Here is a 25,432-nt window from a genome sequence, read left to right on the forward strand (position 1 = left end):
GGACAAAGCTGATGTGGGAACTAGTCAGATGATATAAAATATTAATAATCCTCATAATCCACACCATGGTGCTGTTTGGAAGCACCGACATTAAAAGCTTGGAGATTGAGCAGCCCACAAGGAAATCGGGCATATGTCTGTCAAAACAGGAGTGAGGAAAAGCATTGTTTCCATTGTTTAGACTTTCCTACATAATGGTAACAAGGATTTGAAGTATCCTTGAACTTTTAGCAGCTCCCAGTGGACTGTTATACATGGACTTACAGCCCATGCCACAATCACAGCTCTTGTGCATAGCTGAAAAAAATTGATCAAGGCTATTCCTTTTCCTCTTTGATACCAGTGTAACAGCTGGCCCAAAGAGACAGAAGCAAACCTGCTCACTTCTTGAGAACTGCCAAGCTGTCTTCATATAAATTCTTCATACTCAGCTTAGTCCAGCTCACTTCATGAACACACATTTGTAGCATTAGAAGCCTTTGGGAATCATAACCAACCTTCCATTTATATAAAGAGCAAACCCAACCATGTATGGCCAAGATGTGTATGCATCTGATCTCTCCAGCTCCCTGCAGCAAAACTGAGCAATGAAGAACTGTGGTTACATTCATGCTACAACAAAACTCTTGAATAAACAATTGGTCGTGGTTTCATGCAGGAGTGCTAACTTGTTGATAGCACCACAGCTACATTTAAAGCTCTTTTCCTGAGGCAACTTTTCTTTATTGTTGACAGTAAAATGGATGGTCCATGAAAAGAGATTTTTGTTCTGCTATTTCTTTTCAGAGTTACAGAATAATGCAGGGACCATAAAGCAGATTCAATATTCTTTAGACTTTTTTGAAATGAGTAAAACTAAAAACATACAATTGATGCCCAAAGCAATTTTAGAAATATTGAAAGTGCTGGCATTGGAGAAAATGTCCTTTTCCTACAAAGGAATTAATTTTCACATGTCCCCATCTCAAAATGTGTTTTGTCCACTCTATTCTGGTCAAATGAACTTGTTTAAAGGATCTTCAAATGAGATTTTCTGTGAGAAAGTCACTGGTACAATGACACCAATAACTTTTCTTTAAACAATATTCATTTAGTAAATGGCTTTGTGATCATTGCTGCTGCATACTGGGCTGCAAAAGTATCTGTGTAGGGAGCAGGTCATAGGAAGGGATTATTCCCTTCCACTGAGTAGTTATGAGGCCACATCCAGACCAATGGGTCTTGTTTGTGGATTCTGGAGATACTGAGGAGACTCCAACTAGAGTGCCAGTAAAATGATTAGTGGCCAGTACAAGTATCATTGAGGAGACGCTGAAGCTTTCTTTAAATCTCAGCAAATTAGCTACTTTATGGGGAGCCAACTACCTTATGTGGTAGTATAGAGAAAATGGAGGCAGACACTTCTCAGAGATGCACAGAAAACAAACAAACAAGCAAACAAAAAAACAACCAAACAAAGTAAACAAAAAAACCCCGAACAAAACAGAAATAGACATTCACAAGTTAAGTAAGGAAAATTCCAGCTAAATAGAAGGAAAGCTGAAAAAAAATCACCATGAGTGTAGTTGGAAACTGGGTATAACTGCCCAGAGATGCTGCAGAGCTTCAGTAGGAAATTTTCAAAAGTTAACAATCTCTGTGCAGCCTGATCTAATTCAGAAGTTCACTCTACTATGAATGTAGGATTAGACTGGAGACATCCACCCGTCCTTTTCTCTCTCAACTACCTTTTCAGTCTAAAATTGCTTCATAAAGCACGCTTTATCATAAACCAACACTGTTGCTGAAAAATGTTTTCCCTCAGTCCCATGTCTCCCTTCATGGTGGCATAAAGCATGTGCTGAATCAAGTTGGGGGACTAACCCAAAATCAATCCGTTGTGGGAGTCGGGGGGGGTGAGGTGGCAGTTACTAGGATCATTAGTGCCAACTTGTTCACCAGGCAGCTGCACAAACATCTATGGCTAATAGAGACAACATTAAGGAAACTATGTGGGAAGGAAAAAGCAGGAGTGTGAACAGAGTTCTGTTAGTGCTAGTGCCTGTTTACGCCATATTAGGATGAGTAACAATCAGTGATTAGTTACAGGTAGATGTTCTTTGCAGCTAGACTGATGCCAAGGATGATATTCTTTTTTAAGAGGACATGTCACCAGGAAGAATTTAAAGTAGCAACTGTTACACCTATTCTTTAAACACTACATAGTATTTTTCATAACCACCAAATTGTCCAGATTCCTCTCAGGTAATAATGTTCTATTGCTTGAAGTTCCCTGATGCAATTGCATACAAATAACACATTCTTTTCTTTCCCTACCATACATATACTGGCAACACCTGACATATCTATTCACGAGCTTTTAAAATAAAGGATTCTTTTTAAAACGATCTATTTGCTAAATAACAGAAAATAAACAAATATTTCCTCTGCCTTTTCTTTGTCTGAGCAGTAGGATGATGGTTTTATGGGTAAATTCTTTAGGAAGACTCAGCAACAGTGTTTGGAGTTCCCAATGACATCTGCTTTGTCTTTGACAGTAGAGCAGTTACTTCTGCTATTACCAGTGCCTGTTTTCAAAGCGTAACAAATGGCTTTCAAAATCAGAAACTACACTGCTCAGCAGGGTAGCAGACTTGCCAAATGTGTCTTGAAGCATTCTTGATAAAAAAAGTACTGCTTTGATGCAGCTTATATGTCACATGGAGAAAGAAAAAAAAAATCAGCATGAAGCTTGAAAGCTCCTTATTATGTTGTCTCTTTATGCTTCTCTGAGATAGGTCAGAAAAGTAATGAAGGTTACCAATATACATTTAGTTGCAATTACTGTCTGTAGCTGTAGTTGCCTGACCCTTTTGATTAGAAGACCTGCTTATAATTACTTATAATTTTGTGCAAGTAATGAAAGTAAACATACAATACAGACCACTTAGAAACATAGGTGCACAAAGAATATGGTATCATCTCCCGCATAACTGAGAACCAAGAAAGAAAACAGGTTTACATTATGATTTTTCCTGCTGTGTTGGGTTAAATTAGACATCTTTTTATGCTCTATAAGCCTTATTTCCTTGTAAACTGCAAATAAGGATACCATCCACTAGTTGGACTTGATGATCCTTGTGGGTGCCTTCCAACTCAAGACATTCTGTGATCCTATGAACCTTTTATTTATTTTTTTTTTCTAACTACCACTGTTATTACAATTACTAAAAGAAGTAAATGAAAATTTTACAAGAAACAGTTTGTGCAAACAGCTGAGATTATGTATCACAAAGTGCCTGAGACAGAATTTTAAATTATTTTGAGGGAAATTACGACTATTAACTGACAGCATGATGGGCATCTCAAGCTTAATTCTATTTAATGCAGGGAAGTGCATCTGTTGTTCAACTGAAATATATTATATAAATATTATTTCAAAATTTGAGTTGAGTGTCTTGCACAGAATAATTAGATGGCTTGCAAACCATTTCAGGATCAAGTTTGCAGTTTCCCATATCAGCATAATTTTATTGGTTTCAAGTCATGAATTTAAATGGCTGCATTCTTTCCTGTAGCCAAACTGTATGGAGAAGGAGGAACGAAAATTATAAAAGAAAGAAGTTAAAATCAGCCTTGACCTGAGTCATGTTGTATACGTATCCTCTAATTTCAGATCTGAAGATAGTAAAATGTATATATTTGATTGCTAAATAAAGCTGCCCCCTCTTTGGAAGACCTACCAATAGAGACCTTTTGGATTCAGTACTGAGAGGAACAGTGCTCAAAGACTTGCGACTGAGCAACAATTCCCCAAAGTTTTGCTTGTAAAACACTTCTGGTACACATGATCATAGAATCATACCACAGTTTGAGTTGGAAGAGACCTTCAAAGATCATCTAGTCCAACCCCCCTGCCAGGGGCAGGGACATCATCAACTAGATCAGAGTCCAGTCCAGCCTGGCCTTGGATGTCTCCAGGGATGGGGCATCTACCAGCTCTCTGGGCAGCCTGTTCCTGTATTTTACCATCCTCATTTTAAAAAATTTCTTCCTCGGCTCTAACCTGAATCTCCCTTCTTTTAGTTTAAAAGCATCACCTCTTATCCTAACATGCCCTGCTTTCTTTTAAGCTCCTTTTAAGTACTGAAAGGCCACAATAAGTTCTCCCCAGAGCCTTCCCTTCTCCAGGCTGAACAACCCCAAATCTCTCACCCTGTCTTCACAGGAGAGGTGTTCCTGCCTCAGATCATCCTGACAGCCTCCTCTGGCCCCCCTCCAACAGGTCCATGTCTTGCCTGTACAGAGGGTGCCAGAACTGGATGCAGCACTGCAGGTGAGGTCTCCCAGAACAGAGGGGCAGAACTACCTCCCTCAACCTGCTGGCCACACTCCCTTTGATGTAGCCCAAGGGGTTAAAATGGTGCTGAAATAACCTTAGGGACGGAATAGGGTCCTCAGGTTCTTCTGCCATGCAGCCCTATATTTCACAATGATAATCAATGTACAGAAATAATTAGTGCTACCACCACAGTCAATAAGCCCATTAAAATGGGTAGAGTAGTTGTCTTTGAGTATGAATATGTAGTATTTTCCAAATCAGATGGACAGCATGATACTGCTGTCAGGCAAGCAACTGAAAGTCAATTTTACATGAAGAATCCAGATATTGTACTTTGAATCTGACAAACATGAATGTAAATCTAATCATATGCATTACTGCTGAAAAAGCTCATGGACTTTTAGGAAAACGTAATTATCTTTCAGAGGCAGATCATAATCTGAAATGATCTTTAATGACTTTGATTGTTACTGTTCCTGAGCTAATCTATATCTATACCTCAATATTTGCATATTTAAATAACATTTATACTTTTATTCCTATGCTAATGTTCTCAGTGATTGATTAGTTTTATTGGAAACTCAGAGAACAGCTCTTCAAGTCACCAAATGTCAAACACTGATAAGATCTACTGACTAGTCTTCAGAGCCTATGGATTTTTTTCTGTCTTCAGTCATTTTGGTATCCAGCATACACATTAAGCAGTCAAACTTATTTCTAAGATTTTCTACACCTTTTAATGCTTTTTCTGACCTGGTTAGATCAGAAAAATTAACAGACTTATATTCTGTAGGAAATAATACATAATACTCTTTTTCCTCATGGATACAGGAGCAATTTGTTGTACATCAGGTTGCGAACTTAATATTGCATGCTGATGCTAGAAACAGGAGACTCACATGATACTTTACTGTTCTTCACAAGGTCTTGTCTAGTGATGCTGAGTATGTCAGGTGGCATGGTACCTAACCATGCCCTGGCACTAGCTCAGTAAGTTATTCTTCATGTACACTACCCCAAGGAACTGTGCAGTTGCATTTTTTTGAGCCCATTACAAGCATATATTCAGTAGACATACCAGGTCACTGTACGATTTCTAGCAAGGCAGCACTGTAGAGTTTTTAAATAGTCTTTACATTATTCAAGGCTCTTTTTGTGGTAACTTTTCAGGGCAAGGCATCTTTCTTCAGTTCACATAAACCTGAACTGTACATCAGATATTTATTCAAACATCTCTCATATGGTAGAGAACACTTCCTGAGTAAGTTCCAAATCCAGAGGAATGTATGTTCTGCTCTCCTAAAATTTGTCTTCATTTTTAGTTGTAAAAAAAAACAAAAAAAAACTTTTAACTATCTCTTCTAAACTGGTTGAAACTGTAAAGAGAGCCTGCATAATTCCTACAGGTAGTGGAATCATATTCATGGATGATGATCAGAAATATGTTTGCTATATTTTATTACAAATTTATAATGAGTATATAACAGTAATAATATTTTTCCAGGTCCCAGGTATTTTAGATTTCAAAAACTGCCAGACAAGTTTTAAATCATGTTATGCAAAGAGTCCATGTTGCATTTTCAGTTTGTAAGGACGTGGAAAACCCTACTTTCAATTTCCATATGCACAGCTTTAATTTTTAAATACAAAATATGAGCAAGGCTTCAACAGATGTTTTCAAAAGAGCGGTACTAAGCCTCAGAGATTCTTGATAAAATCATCAGTGTTGGCTTCAGTACATAAAATCTGTGAGGCATTAACTTTCAAAACTGTCTCACTGTACTGTGGCAGGAGACAGAAAAAAGTCTCATTTCTGTTTAAAGACAGAAAATAAATCTACAGGAGCTGTCAGAGCATTAGCTTCCTATGAGATACTCCTTTGTATTCATTATTGAAAAGGTTTGGTTAATTATACAAGTCCTACTGCATATGTATTGCCCAGAAGCAGAAAAAGACTTTTAATGAGTTGCAAAAGAGTTGAGGTTTTTATATCTACAAATAGATAGTATTTGCTTCAATTACTTCAGAAAATTTTGGGAGAGTTTCTAATCCAGCCAGACATATTTAAATACAAACATGTGTGTGCTTTCTGATTCACTTTTTCTAAGGCACACAGTTTTGAGAAAGTTTTCATTTAAAAAGTTTCTCAATTGCATGTGGAATTGCTTGGGACAGACTCTCAGCACTCAGAACAGGGGATTGGGTACCTCTGTTCTGTGTGGCACCAGAGAAAGGTCTCAGCATTTGAGATGTGAGATTCCCAGGAATCAGTTTCTGAATTTTTTTCTCACTCTTAAAAGTCCTGAATAGATGTTTTGGGTCATCATCCTGGAAAATATTCAGTCCTGCACTATAAAACCTTTTTCCCCTTGCATCTCTGATACCAACCTATTACATTCTCCCATTACTGAACATTAGGCCCTTCTCTTTTTCTAAAATCCATAATTCCCAACTCTCCCTTTCTTTGTAAGAGCACTTCCACCATTTCCCCCATTGACCATGAAAGTTCAGAAACTGAGAAACATTTCTGGCATTTTCACCCCTGTAGAAGATTGAGATCTCTTCTGTACAGTCAATTAGTCCACTTGGAACATAGACTTATCATTTTGAGCTTCACCCTTGGTTTTCAAGTGATATATAATTCCATTTACTTAATGGTTTCTTCCCAGTTCATGAACACTGTAAGTAGGAGCACCTTTTCCCTTTCTCTTTTTCTTTCCATTATTTCAGTCTTAATCAAAAAGCTCTATGAGTGCATTTAGGTAAGTGCAGTACTGTCCCTGTACTTTTTATTCTGTTCTAGGATTTTATATGATATTTTTTATTCAAATGTATCCCTGTGGACTTTAACCACACATATCAGTTCAGCAGTGCAATGAAATACCAACTTCAGGAAGTGTCTATTACAGCAGTTTGAGGGAATCTGCATTTCATGAAATGAAGAATAATGGCACTGCTGAATAAGGGGGAAATGTAAAGTAAGTACTTCAATGAAAAACAGGTATGTCAGACTATAACCATTTCCAATGGAAAGTTGCAAATTAAAAAAAAAAAAAAAAAGCATTTAACAGAAAGTTGCCTTCAGAAGCTGAAAACTAAATTGATGTTTTCCAAACTGGTAACAACTTTAGGAACCATCTCCACATTACTGTAAGCAATGCTTACAGACATCAGTCCTCCAAGGACTGTAGAAATCTGCATTCTGCATAATACTGTAGGATACTCTGCATAACATTTCCGTCCATCCCTCCTGAGCAAAATTTTTCCAGTTTTGACTGAGTTGATTCCATGTTTATCCTGATTAATGTGAAGGCTTATCCCTCATTGCTCTGTTGTACAGATTATGCAGGTAGCTGAATTCCAGTAATAATTACAAGTATTCATTTTTGTGTTAAAATTTCCTAGGTTCTCTACAAAACACTCTGGTGGTCCTGGAAGACAAATTTGGCTTTCTTTAGTATATTAGACACAATGAGCTTTGTAAGAATTATCACAGTGCTTACTATCACACTGAATAGGCAATTTCTTATTCTCTTACACTTAGTAGTCTTATTAGCAACAATTATTTCAGTAATCATTCTTATTTAATGACAGAGAAATAGCATCTCAACAGTGGGCTGCTACCACTGTACCAGGTAATGGAAGTATACGAAAGAAAATCTATTAATATAATAGCATTACCTGTTTTCCACATGAACAGTCAGTGCAGAAGCATCTGCTCTGGTACCCAAGCTGTGCAGCACACACGACTGTGCTCACCAGTATGTAGTTCCAGGGAGGTATGAGCAAGACTTAAAGCATATTTCACTGAACAGCCTCAGAGCTGCAGCATAAATCTGAGGGGGGATCTGGAAATCATGATGTAGGGAATGAATAGGCAGGTTCTTACAAAAAATGTTCATCTTTAGTTACCATCATAGTGTGCCTACTAGGTTTATAGCACAAAAGAGTGATAACATATTGTGTTAGCTTGGGTATGTGTATGGATAAATTTGTGTATACAAATGCCATCTTCCACCTCCTTCTCAAAGAAAGCTTTAGAGACTTACATATGCCACCATGTGTTAAGAAATTTTTATGGGCTATAAATGACTTGGCCAAGCTGTGAAATGAAACAGCTTGTTCCACAGAACTAACAGTGCAGGCTCAGTGCTTATTGTCTATGCAGTAAATGTGCAATGAGCCACTCTCCAAACTAAATGGAATGAAAACACATCATATGCAGTTCTTATACCAATTCCTATTTACTGTGTATGCTTCCCTGTAGCAGGATGGCTTTATGACAAAGGGAAAGTAATAAATATTACATTATTTCCACTGCTAAGTCAGAAAACATCAGTATCTTTTTGAGTTTGCTTACCACTTTTAAAATCTTTACCATGACTAATAAATCTAAGCCTGTACTAGATGTGTAGGTAACACCTACTCTTGAAGTCAGCTCTTTATCCTAGAGCTCTTTTTCTGTTATCTAAATTCTTGAAAGATCTGCATGTAATTTTATCCATCTGTCTTTGAAGTTTGATTTTTTTTCTTTTGTCAGACCATATGTCCAAAGCACTAAAAGGAATGAAAAATTACCACCTAAGGTGGCTATCTGCCAAAGCAAATGGGGAAGTTCCTAGGAGTTCCTGTAACACCACATATTCTTTGGTTTATATTTAAATGTGATATGACTCATTTTGCTTATGTCTGACCTATGAATTTGGCAGAAATTATATAAACACTTTGTTTTTATGTGATTCTACTCCTTGAGTGGTCAGCAGGTTTCCCAAAAGAACAATTACTTTTCAGCAATGCAATCTTCAAGTACTTTGATTTCATTGCTTTCATTTTTAGCTATAGTTCTTAAGAAATATGTTGTTCTTAAAATATTTTTAAAGCACTCTGTGTATTTGAATTTAGGCTGGGGGATGTTTGCTTACATCCCAAGTACAAAATATTCTGTTCAAAGGATTATTTTCTCTTCGGATTCAAAAAAGTAAATATTATACAAAACCTACTTGAGAATCTATTTTCCTCCCGTCTGATACTGTGCTACCTAATATTTCAAATTATATTCATAATTATTTGATCTTCTTTATTATTTATTTGGAAAAAATTTCTATTATCTCTTGCTACCATCCATGGGATCTATTTCACTCATCTTAAAGTGTTCATTTTATTTCCATTATACTTTCATCATATTGTAATATAAGCCAAATGGGCTTTAATCCATTTCCTGGGGTTTCTAGTGATTCCAGCAAAAATATCTGATTTCATGACATCAAGTGGACAAAAAGAATAAATAAATTTGTTGTGATATTCACATCATATACACATTCAGATCAAGAAGGTGTAACATTTTCATTATTTTGGCACAGAAAGTGAAGGCTGGCTCAGAATGGATTTTGTCATTTCAGACTATATTGTCAAGCTCTTAAAAACTTGCATATCAAAACAAACAAACAAAAAAGATAAAACATGTATTTGCCATGGGACAGGAAAAGTACCTTAACATTTGTCATCATTTAAATGAGAACTTAAGCAAAATCTAGCAAAATCATCCCTGTTTTTTTTTATAGGTAAAACCTATTTTGTGTTCTCATATAGACAAGGTAAAAGAACTTGTAGATTCACTTGTACTACTTTACCAGAATGTTTATGGCACATTACAGAAAGATTATTGTAGTATTGTGCAAAATACTTTACCAAATTTTGGTTATGTCAAATACAGAAATTTAATGTCAGCTTGCAAATTTCTTCTCCCTTTAGCAACACATGTTCTCCTTGGTAAAGCTACAATAAAATAGGCTTAAAATAATCAAGGTTCTGGTTGGTCTGTGTATATGACGTTAAATACTTCTCTTATTTTCCCTGTATGAACTTTTGGCCACCCAAAAGCCAGAGCAAAGTGCACCTTTCATCATCAAAATTTCAGATATGCTGTGCCAAGTTGTCTTTTAGGCAGCTGAATCTGCAGCATCTGATATGTCTCCTTATGTAAGATGCTAAAATTGAGAAAAGAAGACTGAATCTATATTTAGGCTCAGGCAGTGATTTACGGCAAGGATGAAAGGGAGGAAAGGTGGTTGAAGAGAGTTTTGCCTTCTGAGACATGAGATTGAATAATTTTCTCTTTCAGATCCAGGTTGTACCTATCTTTGAAGTTCAATTAAAATAGCAAGAATAATTTCAACCATAATTTTAGCTTTCTGTCATTGAAGTTATGGAAATCATCAGAGCTGTAGATTTGCATTTTGATACTTCTAGCCCAATTTCACTGTTTAAATATCAGATTTCTAAATCAAAGCAATCACCTTGTTTCTTAACTGTCACTGAAGGCATTTATCCATCCTAAGATATAAGTTTAAGGTGATGCTATCCTTGTTGATTGTACAGTCTAGGGAGTTACAGAACTAAACTTCCTTATGATTAAACCTGTCATTAGTTCATTATTCTGAACTAAAGCTAAATTTTGGGGAACTCTGGTATTTGCATGAATTGCAGAATAGATGTGGATAGAGTAATCAGCTGAGAACATAAGGTTTCCCTTCCGCAGGAATATAAACAAGTATAAATAAATATAAATAAGAGATCATAGAATCATAATGTCATAGAATCATTTAGGTTGGAAAAATCATTTAAGATCATTGAGTTCAACTGTTAAATTAGTACTCTTAAGTCCACCTTTAAACCATGTCCCTAAGTGCCACATCTATGTGCTTTTAAAACACCTCCAGGGGCGGTGGCTCAACCACTTCCTTGGGCAGCCTGTTCAAATGCTTGGCAACCCTTTCAGTGAAGAAATTTTTCCTAATATCCAATCTAAACCTCCCCTTGTGCAGCTTGAGGCTATTTCCTCTCATCCTATCTCTTGCTACTTGGGAGAAGATACCAACACCCACCATGCTACAACCTCCTTTCAGGTAGTTGCAGAGAGTGCCTCCTTTTCTCCAGGCTTAACAAACCCAGATCCCTCCACTACTCATCACAGGACTTGTGCTCCAGACCATTCACCACCTCCATTGCTCTTCTCTGAAAGCTCCAGCACCTCAATGTCTTTCTTGCAGCCAGGTGCCCAAAACTGAATTCAGTGTTTGAGGTGTGGTCTCACCAGTGCCGAAGCCAGGGGGATGATCACTTCTGTAGTCCTGCTGGCCACGCTATTTCTGATACAAGTCAGGATGCTGCTGCCCTTTTTGGCCACATGGGCACACTGCTGGCTCATATTCAGCTGTCTGTTGACCAACCTACCCAGGTCCTTTTCTGCCAGGCAGCTTTCCATCCACTCTTCTCCAAGCCTGTAGCATTGTATGGGGATGTTGTGAGTCAAGTGCAGGACACAACACTTCACCTCATACAATTGGCCTTGGTCCGGATCCCTCTGCAGAGCCTTCCTACCCTCAAGCAGATCAATACTCCCATCCAACATGGTCTCATCTGCAGACTTACTAAGGATGCACTCGATCCCCATGTCCAGATCATTGATAAAGAGATTGAACAGAACTGGCCCCCATATTGAGCCCCGGGGAACACCACTCGTGACCAACCGCCAACTGGATTTGACTTCATTCACCACAGCCATTTGGGACTGACAATCGAGCCAATTTTTTACCCAGCAAAGAGTATATCCATCCAAGCCATGAGCATCCAGTTTCTTCAGAAGAATGCTGTGGGAAATGGTGTCAAAGGCTTTACTAACGTCTAGGTAGACAACGTCCACTAAACAGATCACCTTGTTGTAGAAGTAGGATGTACTATCAATTCGTTCTATAACTCTCTTTTTTTCTCTCACCTCATTTTTATTCTCCTCCTACCTACCACCTGTCAAGTACATACAGGTGTTCTGTGTTCATCTCCTTAGTTAAAAGCAATCTCTGTAGTCATCTCTGAGCAGCTAAATTGGTTGAATCTGATATTTACATTTCTCATTAATTTCCCTCCATTTATTACAAATTCATCTATGGTAGAAGGACCAGTCTCGCTAAAATATTGAAAAAATCTTTCTAGAGAAATCTCCAATCCCCTACACTGTCTTTTAGGTCACTGACTTGGACACCTTCTGACTCTAGCGAAACTTTATCCTCTAATTCATCTCTAATCCTGCTGCCTCATTAACCTTTTGCTACAATATTTTGAAATGCCAGCTGTCAGAAATAAAGCTGATTGAAAGTGCATTCGTACAAGTCTATGATTTTTATTTTTTTGTACTTGAACATTTGTGAAGTATCAGTGTTATTTTCCCACAAATCACTTTGCTTCAGGTCAAGAGATTTTACATATGGCATCAGTCCACAGTCGGCCAATCAGCATTTTTTTTTCCTTTTAAAATAAATAAATAAACTCTCTGAAAGAGGCACACACACATAGTGACCAATAAATGGAACGGAGTTTGTATTTCTTCTGGGAAATATTCCACACCTCAAAATCTCAAGAGGAAAAAAAGCTTTCTCTGTTTTCTAATTGTATTTTGCACAAGAGTTTTGCTTCATCTGAAAATGAAGTCTGAACAGTATTTTCCCTCCAATATTCTTTGTTTAGTCCTACTGAGAATTCTGGGCATACAGGCTAAATTTCTGCACTAGTATATTCAACATTTTGTGGGCAGTGACCCTGGTAGCTCTAAGAATCGTAACATAAAACTGTCAACTTCTTCACATGCCTGAACTTAAAAGCCAGCCACTTTCACTGCCCACAAAATTGTAAATTGTGTTTGCTGTGAGCAAAGTTCATTAATTCTGTACATCTCCCTCTTAATGTGATTTCATACACATCACATCAGAGGAGACAGGGAGATATTAATGAAAGACCTCAATCTTCTTTTCTCATCTCATAATATACAGTTCGTTCACAGCAGTTCAGATCTTCAGGGTAAGGAGAGGGAAGAAAAAGGAGTGGTTCCCTCAGTTCATGCCCGCTCCCATTGCAGAGCATCCCTGTATCGCAGAGGGAACCCATTTGTCAGCAGTTGAGCCAATTGCGTTTGGCGTCTCAGAGGAGCATGACTGCCTGCACACAGTATCCCTCCCTGCATCAGGTAAGGGAGGGAATAAATTGTAAAAACACCTGAGTCCATTATGTATAACAACAATTAACCTTCACACAGGCAGATTTGACAAGACTCTGAAGACATACCAGGAACCCTCAGCAGCTGCAACTCCTCTTCAGAGCACAGGAAAAAAGAAACACCCTTACTCTGAGTTTTAGTTTGTTCCATGATCAGTTGGTTGCACTGTGCAGGCAGATTGGGTACGTGGTGTCAAGAAAAGCAACAAATTTCAGAACCTGCATATATTCAACCTCATATGTGGAGCCAAAGTGCATATTTATTGACACAGTCCTATGCCAGTAAACCCAACATCTATTTAAAATGCTGTGAGATGGGAGGAGGGAGTAGTTAAAACTATAATAGATGTCTGATTTTTCTTATAGTAGGGAACACAAAGATAAAACCAGCCTACAGAGAAAATTGTGGCAGTTTTCAGGGAGAAAGAAATGTGTTGGGGGAAGGTGAAAGACAAAAAGAAGGTAATGAAAAAAACTCAAAATAACAGCAAACATCAGAGCCTGTAAACAGAGGAAGGCACTGTTAATAAAACTCATCCACCATTATTTTACAACAGCTTTGCTGGTAGCTCATTTCTCAGCAAGGGGATGAAAGGCATTATGAATACAAACACCTGGTACTGCAAGTAACTGGTGTGATGTAAAACAAAAACAAACAAACAAACAAAAAGCTTTGCTTAAAAAAGTATTGGAAGGGTTTGTCTAACATTTTGAATTCTTGGTATATTTGATTTTTAAGTTGTATTGCATACCCTTTCACTTTCAGTTAGAGACGTTTAACTCCAATACTGAAATGTAAATAATAAATGGCTAGTATTTTCAGTAATACTAAATTATTTATTTCAATAAGATAATGCTATCTTCTTTTCCTGACTATTTCAATAAGATAATGTTATCTTCTTTTCCTGAAGCACAGCTGTCTGCTGGAGGATGGACTTCTGGTTCTCAAAATAGTGTTAAAGGAATCCAGCAGAAACATATTTCTTGCTATAGCAGCACTCTGTTAGACAGAAAATTATGTCTATGTGAGTTTCATGGATTATGGTAGAGGGAAGCATAACAGTGGCATAAATCCTCATCAGCGTTTCTAAATCTTTGTGTTTTCTCGTGGTATTAGAAATCCCACACCAAAGACCTGTTTATGCTTAGATGGTCTAAGTCTCTCTCTTTGCAATATACCCACTTCCAGTTACTAAAACCAAACAACTCTTAGTTAGCAAAATATATATTCTTATCTCCACCTCTGAGATTAGGCACTGAGATGAAGACTAAGATGACAGAAAGTTACTAAGAGATAGGGATCTGAGGACAGAACCCATGGTTTTGGGTTCCCTTTATCATGCTCCATATTTTAAAGCTGTAAATTTTCCTTTCTAGAATTAAGTTCTCAAGAATTCACCTGGGATTCCTAGTATTATGCTACCACATATTTTAAGCTTCTAAATACTACAAACATATCCTAATATAGCTGATCCCAAGATTTTGTTAATTTAAGCAATACAGCTACATAAAACATTTGAGTTGTTCAGTTCTGGAATCATAGAATCATATGATAAACGCTCTTTGTGCAGCTATATAGTTGTGATTTAAAGGAATCCAAAACCATGGATTCTGTGTCATTAAACAATGTTAGAGATAACTGTAGCTGCACAAAGTCCAGGTCACTAGATATTTGTGGGACAAATGTTGTATTCTATCAATGATCACTGTGCAGAGCTCTCAGAAGTTCATTGATTTAGTCTCTTAGTGTGTCAAAACAGATAAAGACCTAAGGAAATTAAATTAAGTCTAAAAACAGAAGGCTTTATTTCTGATCATATGCTTAGGATGACACTGTGCTAATCATTACTCATCTCTTCGTCTCAGACTGAAAGATTATAGAAATTCTGGGACTTATTACTCACTCTTTCAAAATTATAAATGTAACAGATTAAGAAGGATTAATACTTCATGTTATACTCAGAAAGGTTTTTAAGACAAGTTGGGTGATAGATTTCATTCACTTTAGTTTGTTCATGGGGAACACTCATGCAAAATACTAATACCAAATACCAGAAGCTATTAATGCAAAAATCTGTGGAGATATTTTATTCCCAAACCTTCCTCAAGAGAACATTTACAGAGTTGCATCATGTAGTCTCATAACCGGAATTTGCACTGTCACATGATTTCTCTCCTCAGTTGACTCCCTAATCTGGCTTATTTGATTGATTTTAGTTTTCTCCTGGGAATTCTTTTAGCACAAACTGGTTTACTCTGAGAGAAAACCTAGGTTCTGGAGGCAATCTGCTCATCTCCCAACAGCACAGAGGATGTGTTTTCTTCCCTGTAATTCGTACTGACTATCAGCACTAACACAGCCCTGCTCCACCAAAAACTCCAACGTTATTAATCATGCTGTCTATATACCACCATAGTCATGCTACAATAAGACAATTATAATTTTATCAGGCTCTTTGCACTAAAATATCACAAAACAAACAATCTTTTCTCTTCTTACCACAAGGAATCAGGCTGGAGGTCAGAAGACATAGGACTAATGCCAAAGCAGTGTGAATGTGTCTGGTCTTCTTTAAAGAGAGCTTGTCTACAACAGTAGATTAAGGTGTTCTGCACCAGCCTTTGGAAACCTGGAACTGCTCTCTGGGATTTGTGCTTTCAGAAAAATAGAAGTAACACGAGTACTTACAATTAGAAAGTGTAGAAATAAACCCAGAGTGTGTGTTTTTCTTAAAATGCAGCCATCGCTCTGAACACAGAACACAGGAAAATTAGGAGAAATCCTGCTAAAACAAACCATGGCTCTATGATCTTCTCCACACATGATGAATAAGGCATGCTAGTCCTATAGATTTTAGCCATAAAGTGTAGGAAAATAAAGCTGTTTTTTGTTGGTTTTTTGTTTGACTGGGTTTTTTTTGTTTGTTTGCTTGTTTGTTTGTTTGTTTGTTTCCAGAATGTAAAACGTGGTGACTGGGCTCTGTTTTTTGAGCTATTCCTATCAGTGCAATCCTCAGAGTCATCCAATCCCATGACATCCTGAGCAACTTTATTTCTGTCATATCAGTCAAAGAACATTCAAGTCCAGCTCAGTCCACTGTGAATTCTTTCAACAGCTCACAGACAGACAGTTCATTATTAACACTTGCCCTCATCAGTGTATCTCTTTTTCTTAATGTATTTCCATTTAAACCAACTCCACAAAGCAATGTTTGTTTGAGCTGTTCTTACATACCTGCCAAAGGAAAGATGTAGTGAACATACAAAAGAAACAGGAAAAAAACCTAAACCATGGAATAGGAATCTCTTCTGAGTCTTCAAAATTCTGCTAGGTTTTGAAGCGGTGATTTATTTTAGTGCAATGTTACATAAGGCTGGTGTTAAGGCTTTTTTCCTGCATGCTATGGGAGAAATGAAAATTAGTATGGAAGCACGAGAGAGCTATCATGCTTCATGTGCTCACAGCTGGAGATTACTGTTTTCCCCATGAGGCTTAAACTGTGAAGCAGGATTGTTTGTCATAAAGAGTATCTGGAGTTCAGAACAGCCCATGGAAAATTTCTACATGCTGAGAAATGATGCTAAAATTTTCAAACACATTTTAATTTACTGGAAGCATTTGTCCCTTTTTCTAGCTCACAGTGGCACAGGTACCATCTGACACACCTCATCGTGGTTGAGGTTGAATATGTATCTCAGTGAAGTAAAAGATACTTAGGCAATCAAGACCTAACAAATGTTGCAACTATACCTTAAAGTACCGAACAAAAATGAGGTAAATAAGTCAAGCATGTGTTCCAGGAAAGGCAGTGCTTCACTAAAGATTGCCTGAAACTAACATTAGGTTTGTGCTACAACTGTCCATATTGATCAAAAAAACAGATTTATACAACATCTTTCAGGGATGTCGTATCTTCATCAGTGATTTTGGTAGTTCATCCACAGATCTGGGGAGGCATTATAATTTTTTGGTTTGTTCATTTCTAGTCAAAATCCAAAGTTTAGCTAAGCTTGACCACTGGTCACTCAACACTTTCCAGAAAAAAGGTCATTATAATTATAGTGTAAACCTTGTTGACAGATGATGGAACAGATTAATAAACAACAACTGGGACATCATTGGCCTTTCCTTCTTTAATCTAAACTCCTGATGATTTTTTCTGCTGTCATGACAAGATGAGGGCTCCATTCTCTTTGCACAAACATAGACCAGAAAACAAGATGCTATTATTGCATGTTCAAACCTATGGGAAGGGTTTTCTGATTATTAAATATGGCAAAAGCATCACTTGCCTCCCAGTCCTCTCCCAGAGCTGAATTTGCAAATATTTTATTGGCTGTAACTAAGCCAGATTCCAGCTTCAGTTTGTGAGTACAGTTAAGGGGCCAGGCTGTAGCTGTGATTATTTGTTATTAAATTTTAATTCATGATCCCAAAATATATTTTAAGTCAGAAAACCAATAGAATGCTCATAGACATCTGGGACATAACAGTTGGCATTTTGACTGGGAATTATTCAAATTTGGTTATATGTTTGTGAGACAAATAAATAATTTCTAAATGCCCCTTGCTAACTTTATGTTCTTTAAGAGAGGAGGTTCTCCAGATGTACCATAATTGTTTACTTTCTGCAGAATTTATTTTCTTCTTAAAACCTCTTGGCACCAGCTTCTAGAATTTCATGGTAAAGCTCCAGAATGCTGACACCAGAAACTAAGTAATAAAGACTCCCAGGGGCATAATGTGTTTTAACATTGTTCTTTTGTTTTGGTTTGGTTTGTTTTTTTTTTTTTTACCAATGATGTCTAAAGAGAAAAGGAAGGTGAAATACTTTACAGTATCAGGACAATAGATATAGGAACACAACTCCTGTTACGACATGATGCTGTATAGAAAGCATTGAGCTGAGAACATGGGTTCTGCTTACACCACCACAGTAATTTGGAAGATTCAACCTTGTTCTACTCTGTCTGGCTTCGGTGAAGCCTTGTGGGAGGACAGGCAAGGGAAAGATAAATCAGCTTTCTCTACATTTCTTTCTGTGCCTTCTCTCCACCTCTGGATTGATTCAGAGAGAAATCTGTACAATGTAGGAACAGTGGATATGTATTTTTGCCCACATAAGAAGGGAAATCACCTTTATTTTAAAGGTCACAATGAGCACTTCCCGTTAAATTTTGTGAATTATATTTCTCCATATCCACATGCAGGTGAAATGAAATGCTAACTTCACCAAGGTCTTAATTCATTGCCTTTCAGAATCTTACTTTTTAACACTCTAACAAATGTCCCCCTTCCTTTTATTTTTTTTTATTTTTTTAAATGAGAAAACTTCAGAATCATGTAGTAAAGATTTCTGAAAAGATGAATTGTAGTGACCATTACATGACTTGTAACGACTCCTAGTGAAATTCGTATTCTTGTGAACAGATCTCCACTGAATCTAATACATTCTGAAGCATATAATCTAGTTACATACGTGTACGCATGTATTTACCATTTGTTCGTTCAACCAATACATTATCCTTACATCCCTGACTAAAAACTACAAGCTGTCCTGAAAACAAACGAACAAAACCAACCAACCAACTAAACAAACCCTCCTCTACCTCTTTCCAAGTTAAAAGTATACATTCAGCTTCATTTTATATTAATGGGGGTTGCTTTTTCTGCTTTTCCAGGTAAAACACAGGTTATGGGTGAAATCAAGATTGCATTAAAGAAGGAAATGAAGACAGATGGAGAACAGCTGATAGTAGAAATCCTTCAGTGCAGAAATATCACATACAAATTTAAATCTCCAGATCACCTACCAGGTATCACACATAAACCAGCTTTGAAAACATTAAGTAGGATGTAACTGAAACCACTACAATGGGAAAGAACATTGCTCCTTAGTCAGAATGACATACTCTATAGGATCCTTTTGAAGTGTGTGGTTTTTTTTTTCCTTCTGTGAACATCTTCCAAGAAAGTAAATATATTTTGTAGAAGCAAATTAGCGCTCAGAAGTTAATCCACTTTTTAATTTACTTTTGGTTGTTAAAAATTAATCCTTTTTAACTTTAATAAAAATGATAAGTCACTAGGTTATTAAATAACAATAATATCAAGTGAAAAAATGTGTTTTGGTGAAAAAGCTTTTTTAAAAATTAAAAACTGATGTTAGTAACAATATTTTCATCATGCATAAATACATCACGGTATCTGTTCCTTTAATGACAGCATTGTAAACACAAAATAACTACCCTGGATTTAGTAAAGTGGTTCCATTTCTACACCATGTGAATGAGAACAGAATATGACTTTGTAAAGTACCATGCTCTGTTCTATCACAACACTTCTCATCTGTTGTAACCATTAGCAACAACAATTATTTAAAAGCTTCCATAATTAATGATTGAACTGTTCTTTCCCAGACCTGTATGTGAAGCTGTACGTTGTCAATATCTCTACTCAAAAAAGAGTAATTAAGAAGAAAACCAGGGTATGCAGGCATGACCGGGAGCCTTCGTTCAATGAAACGTTTAGATTTAGCTTGAGTCCTGCTGGGCATTCTCTTCAGGTAATACTGTATTTTATTAAAATCTGATTTTGGATGGTGTCCATGCTGTGCTTTCAGCATTTGAGACAAATCTTCTACCCCAGTTACTTGCTTAAAAGAGAAAATTACAAAGGAAATAACACAGCTACATAATAATGGAAATATTGGACTAGAGGACATTTTAAAAGATGGTTTAATCTATCACCCCACACCAAGGAAGGATATTTGTAGACCAGGCCTGAATGTTTGAGTCTTAGTATGTTCTTAAAATCCTCTAGAGAAGGAAGTTATGCATGCCTTCCAAAAATACTTTTCTATATACTTAGAAAGTTTAGTGTAAAATCTAACTTAAATATGCTCCATGTTAAAATTAATTTATCCTTAAGTATCCTCACAAAGCAGAGACAAAAACTGATCTACTTTCTTTAAAAAAAAAAAAAATGCACACTGAGAGGTTGTTATCATATCTTTCCTCTCTATTTTTCCAGGCTAAGTAAACCAAGTTTCTTTGATATCTCCTGTTACCTAAATGCCTAATCATTTTAGCATTCTCTCCAGTTCTTCAGCTTCTTTAGAAGTTGTGTGCCTAGAATTAGACACAACAGTGATAATCTCAGGCATTGCAGAATCATTGACTATGCCAAGTCAAATATTCTCTGTGTACGTTTGTTAAGCAGGTGATGGTATTTTCAGTCTGTGGCACATCAAATGATGTATGGAACTGGTTCAGAAATCATCCTTCTCATGTGTTTCAGTTGTTAAGACATTTGGTCAGATATGCTTTTTTGGACAGGTAGGAATCATTTTGCCTACCTTCCTTTACTTTCACTTGAGTAGATAGCTAATATAAGCTAGATATTCAGGCTTCCACTAGTTAGTAGAAAGGGATGGACAATTCCAAGGATATCTGCATGTTAATCTTAAAAGGCAGTGGGAGGAATTGTTGGGCATACCAACATCGACTTAATGTGCCTTTAAATCTGGAAGACCGATGTAAACAAGTCAGCTACATTCTGATGACTAAAGCTAGACTGGATTACCTAAGTGCTTGTGCTAGGCTTATTGGTTGTATCATTAAAATTAAAGACAAAATGGATGTTGCTTACAAAACAAACCCAACAAAAATAGACACTCTTTTCCCTGTGTTAAGGCATCCTAACATCCTTGTTGATTTGCTAAAAGATTATTTAAGATGTTATCTTACCTTGGAAAATCCAGAGTGGTCAATGAAGTCTTGCTGAAGTTTAACAGCTAAAATTCCTGTAAAAACTTTGCTTCCAGCAGCGTTTCGAAGAGGAAATCAGAAGGAATTAGTAGACCAATAAAGAAAAAGCCACAGATTCCTATGGGAAAATAAGCCATCAAGTTGTTACGGAGGGAGACAGTGAGAGAGGTAGTCATAGGAACAGTCAGCCTGAGATTTCACAAAAAATCCTCAGAAACTCTGTGATATGTACTGATGCTGCACACCAAACCCACAAGAATAAACCTGTAAAAGTAGCAAGGAACAAGTTTAAAACAACAAAAATATGTTTCTTCTTGATGCAACTCAGAATTTGACCTATAAACACTACTGCTATGAGATATTGTGGATGCTAAATGTTTTAACAGAAAAAGTAACTGGAGAAAATGATTGGACAAAGAGTAAAATATCTCATAGCTTGTTAAATATAAACATACAACTTGTGAGTAAAGAAGCCAATGCTCCACAGATTATAGGAGATAATTTGGTGAAGTATTGTTACATGATTGTCCTGTTCTTATATTCTGTCTTAATCACTGTCCTATACACTTTCAGAAGCAGAATATTAGCCTGGAAAGATTGATTTGATTTGACTCAGTACATCTGTTTTTACATGCTCTTGATACCTACCAATCAGTCCATTCCTACTGCAAATAAAGTTGGCTGATTTGAATGCTGAATTTCAGAGTGGCTAATATTCAGGGGCAAAGGGATGGACATTGTCAAAAGAGATTTGATGGAGAAAGGAAAGAAATAAAACCAGAATGTAAAAAATAAATGTGGAACTAGGAAACTGAGGAGGAGTAATAAGATCAGTGAGAGGGAGTAAGACGTCAAATATGTTAGTCACAGAAAATATATTGTAAAGAGATATTGGAACAAACAGAGGAAGAAGTTAGGACAAGGGTCTGCACTCTAAAAATCAACAGCAAGATCTGTGAATATTAGCCATAAAAAATGGAAGTATGGGATATCAAGGAAAAGAAAAAAAGGAAGAAAAAGAAAGAAGAGGAGAGGAGAGGAGAGGAGAGGAGAGGAGAGAAGAGGATAATGTATAATCATCTCATCAAGAGTACTGGGAATGGGGGAAAAAACCCTAAGGATTAGGAACTGAGATGAACAGATTCGGGATAACAAGGCTGGAATTTGAAACCTGAAGCAGGGAAGACACAAGGCTGAGAGACAGACAAGCTAGAGAGGACAGATACTAGGGATCCAGCTGGGAGAAGGGAAGAGAAGGATCAAAGACAGAAGTGATGGAAGATTTCTGTTAAAAATTTTTCTGTCCCAAAACTGTTGATGTATCAGAATTAAAACATTTTGCAAAAAACATTCTGACAGGTTTCAGACTGGCACTTGCCCCTGGCAGCTTGCTTGCTGGCTTGCCTGATTTCCCTGTTCCTTGGCAACCCACTTGGGACCCTTCTGGAAAGCACTAAGATCCTGGCTCCTTTGCCTCATTCCCTAGCTGTCTTCTGGCTGGCTGGCTTGCTGCAATTAGAAATACATAATGTCCTATGTGAAGGTAATCAGAAAAATCCAGAATAATGTTTTTCACAGATGTTTTGTTTGGCTTGCCAGCCTCTAGGCTGTCAATTTCTTCAGGATTCACTGAAGCAAGTGACCTAGAAGCCACTGCCAGTAGAAAGAGACTTCCTATTTTCCCCAAGGATGAGCTTTCTAATGAGTGAAGTGGCATTCCCTAATAGATCAGTGCCTAAGGATCATTTGGTCTTCCTTCCTCACACCTGTTAACCAACAGGCATGTAGGTATCTAAGCTGTGCCAATTGATAGCAAAAATGGCCAGGGAACTGGGAAGCTCATCCAGGAAAACATTTGCAAATTTCTCACCCTCGCACACATTTAAAAGTATAATAATAATTTTTTAAAAAGTGATGTTTGCATTTTTTACTTTGTTTCCCAAATCAGAATGGAAAAATTTTTAAAAAGCTGAAGTTCTTAATTACTAGAAACTCTAGTTCTTATACAACTCTTTTACATGTCTACTGCTGTATGGTCTCTTCCAGCATCTCAGTGAAGCACAAAATCCCTGAATCCTGCTATTCTTCTGTTATCCTAGATCTGTGAAACCAAGCAACAAAATGCCCTGTTTTCTCTCCTGCTGGTTCATACAGAGGGTGACAGCCTCCTACTGTTATCAGTTACCTCCCTTGCTTATTGCCAGAGGTCTGCTCAGTGACTGTGAATATTAGAAACTTGCTGCTAATCCTATCATTGAACTGCAATTTTTCATGAGTTCTTTTTATTTTTGAAAAATCTAAGAAGTGGTAAAAACAAACAAACAAATAAACAAAAGCAAACAAACAAACAAAGAAGCATTGAGCTTATTAAGTCAGTTACTGAATAATAAAGGCATGCTGGAATTTATCCGACTGTAATTATAACTCACCCCCTGAAGTATATATAACATCAAATGTATTTCTCCCAGAAACACATAGAATGAACCTATACATCCAGAGAATTAATCAAGTCCTCCAGAGAAGGCTATTGCTTGCATGGCATGAGTCTGCTTATCTGGAAAACGTGCCTGTATGATGTGTCAGGGAGAGTCTTGAACATGCAGCCCGCACAGCTTACATAGGTGCCGCAATAGTTCCTTGCCCTTCCCACTCTCCACGGCTGGATAAGCAAGAGCCATAAAACCAGACAAAATACTGTGGTTCTCAACAGAGGTATAGCAGGAGTGACGTTCCAGACCAATGCTACATTTTAGGTTAGACTACCACTTACTGAGATCAGAAATGAGAACTTCACTTTCTCACACACTATTCTGCTCTCGAGTTACAACCTGTATGCAGGGTGCCCTCTGACTTACTGCATAAAGCTTTAGTCTGTAACTTAAAATTTGACCCCGTGTTTGTCTTTGGTAACCAGGAGGTGAACAAATTGCTTGCTGAAGTTCAAGATTATAATCTTCTTGTTGCTACATCCCATGATAATAAAAGAAGAGGAAGGTCCAATATTTACAGGGCTTTATTGGGAAGGTGACTCTATATAGAGTGTAGTGGTCACTGTTTCTTTGCTGCATGGACTGTATCAGAGTTCAACATTTCTGAATCTTTCATGTTTGCTAACAAATGCAGTATATTTATATGCACATTGATGATAATGATGTTTATTATTATTATTATTATATTTTCCCAGATTCTTCTTGTCTCCAATGGAGGGAAGTTTATGAAAAAGACACTGATTGGGGAAGCTTATATCTGGCTTGACAAAGTGGATCTAAGGAAAAGAATAGTAAACTGGCACAAACTGTTGGTCAGCTCCACACAGACACACTGAGCAGAGCTGTCTGCTTAGGGCACAAAACCTGCAGAGTCTGCTATAAACAGCATCACTCCAAGAGTATAGTTTGATATCATTGTGTTTAGCTAGTCTTTCAGATTACAAAGTAGAAAAGAGCAGTCTCTGGGCTACATAGCACACTTAAATGAGGGCTATTACACTTGTTTTGCTGCAAAAGACAGCAAAGTAAAAGAAAACCTGGGCCCAGAAATTCAAGTGAAGCTGTTTGAAATGAAGACTGATGCGAGAGCTCTGTATTGTTGGACTCTTTGTGAAGAGAGTAACTGTGAAGGAAGTAATGAAGGCTGGAAGGCAGGTGTTAATGCAGAATTTGGCTGCAGCTGGAGCTAGTGTGATGGAAAGAGCAGTCTGGTTTTCTGTGCAACAAGAAGGAGATCATTTTATGCAAAAGCACCTAAGGTGACTGACTTTCCAAATCTCACTTATCAGGAGTGCAAAATTTGTTCCTCTGCACCTTAGGATCTCTGATAATTTGCTGGAGTGAGATTATGCCACTTGACACAAACTGCAAGGTGTTTGCAAGAGTGGTAATGTTATTTTATATTACTTTTTTCTTCTTTTATTTTCCTTCAGAAACTATGCTGTGGAGAATCAGATCTATTTGTTTGATTTATTTCTGTGTGTTAACTATTAATATAAACCACTGTCCTAGAATGTAATGGATAAAAGTATATCAATGGTCTATAATTTGGGATGTGGTTTTAAAGACAAAGGACAGGATGTAAACTGCACTACATCAGGAAGAAAACATGCTGTTTCAATGTCAGTGACACTGTACTTCACACTACCCTTTGAATCAGCAGTATTAAAAAAAAGTTTGGAATTTAAGAGACTTAAGCACTGGGACTAATACGATCATTTCGACTAGTCCTTCCATTTTTCAGCAGGCAGTCTTATTCTGAAACTGTACAGAGACAATAAATTCTAGGCTACATTGCGTGCACTTC

At 37.2% G+C, this 25,432-nt stretch overlaps 1 protein-coding gene across 1 annotated transcript in view; it reads left to right on the forward strand.

The window, feature by feature from the left end:
• The window catches only part of PCLO (piccolo presynaptic cytomatrix protein), a gene marked incomplete at both ends in the record, with an annotated part of 348,709 nt that extends 324,248 nt beyond the window's left edge, over positions 1 to 24,461 (forward strand). The window contains 3 exons of the mRNA XM_080342973.1: positions 19,049 to 19,183; positions 19,787 to 19,932; positions 24,321 to 24,461. Of these exons, the coding sequence (XP_080199099.1) occupies positions 19,049 to 19,183; positions 19,787 to 19,932; positions 24,321 to 24,461 (422 nt within the window). The remainder of the gene's footprint in view (positions 1 to 19,048; positions 19,184 to 19,786; positions 19,933 to 24,320) is intronic.
• Positions 24,462 to 25,432: the final 971 nt, after the last annotated feature.

The sequence above is a fragment of the Nesoenas mayeri genome (genome assembly GCF_963082525.1).
Source record: "Nesoenas mayeri genome assembly, chromosome: 1".
NCBI lineage: Eukaryota > Metazoa > Chordata > Aves > Columbiformes > Columbidae > Nesoenas > Nesoenas mayeri.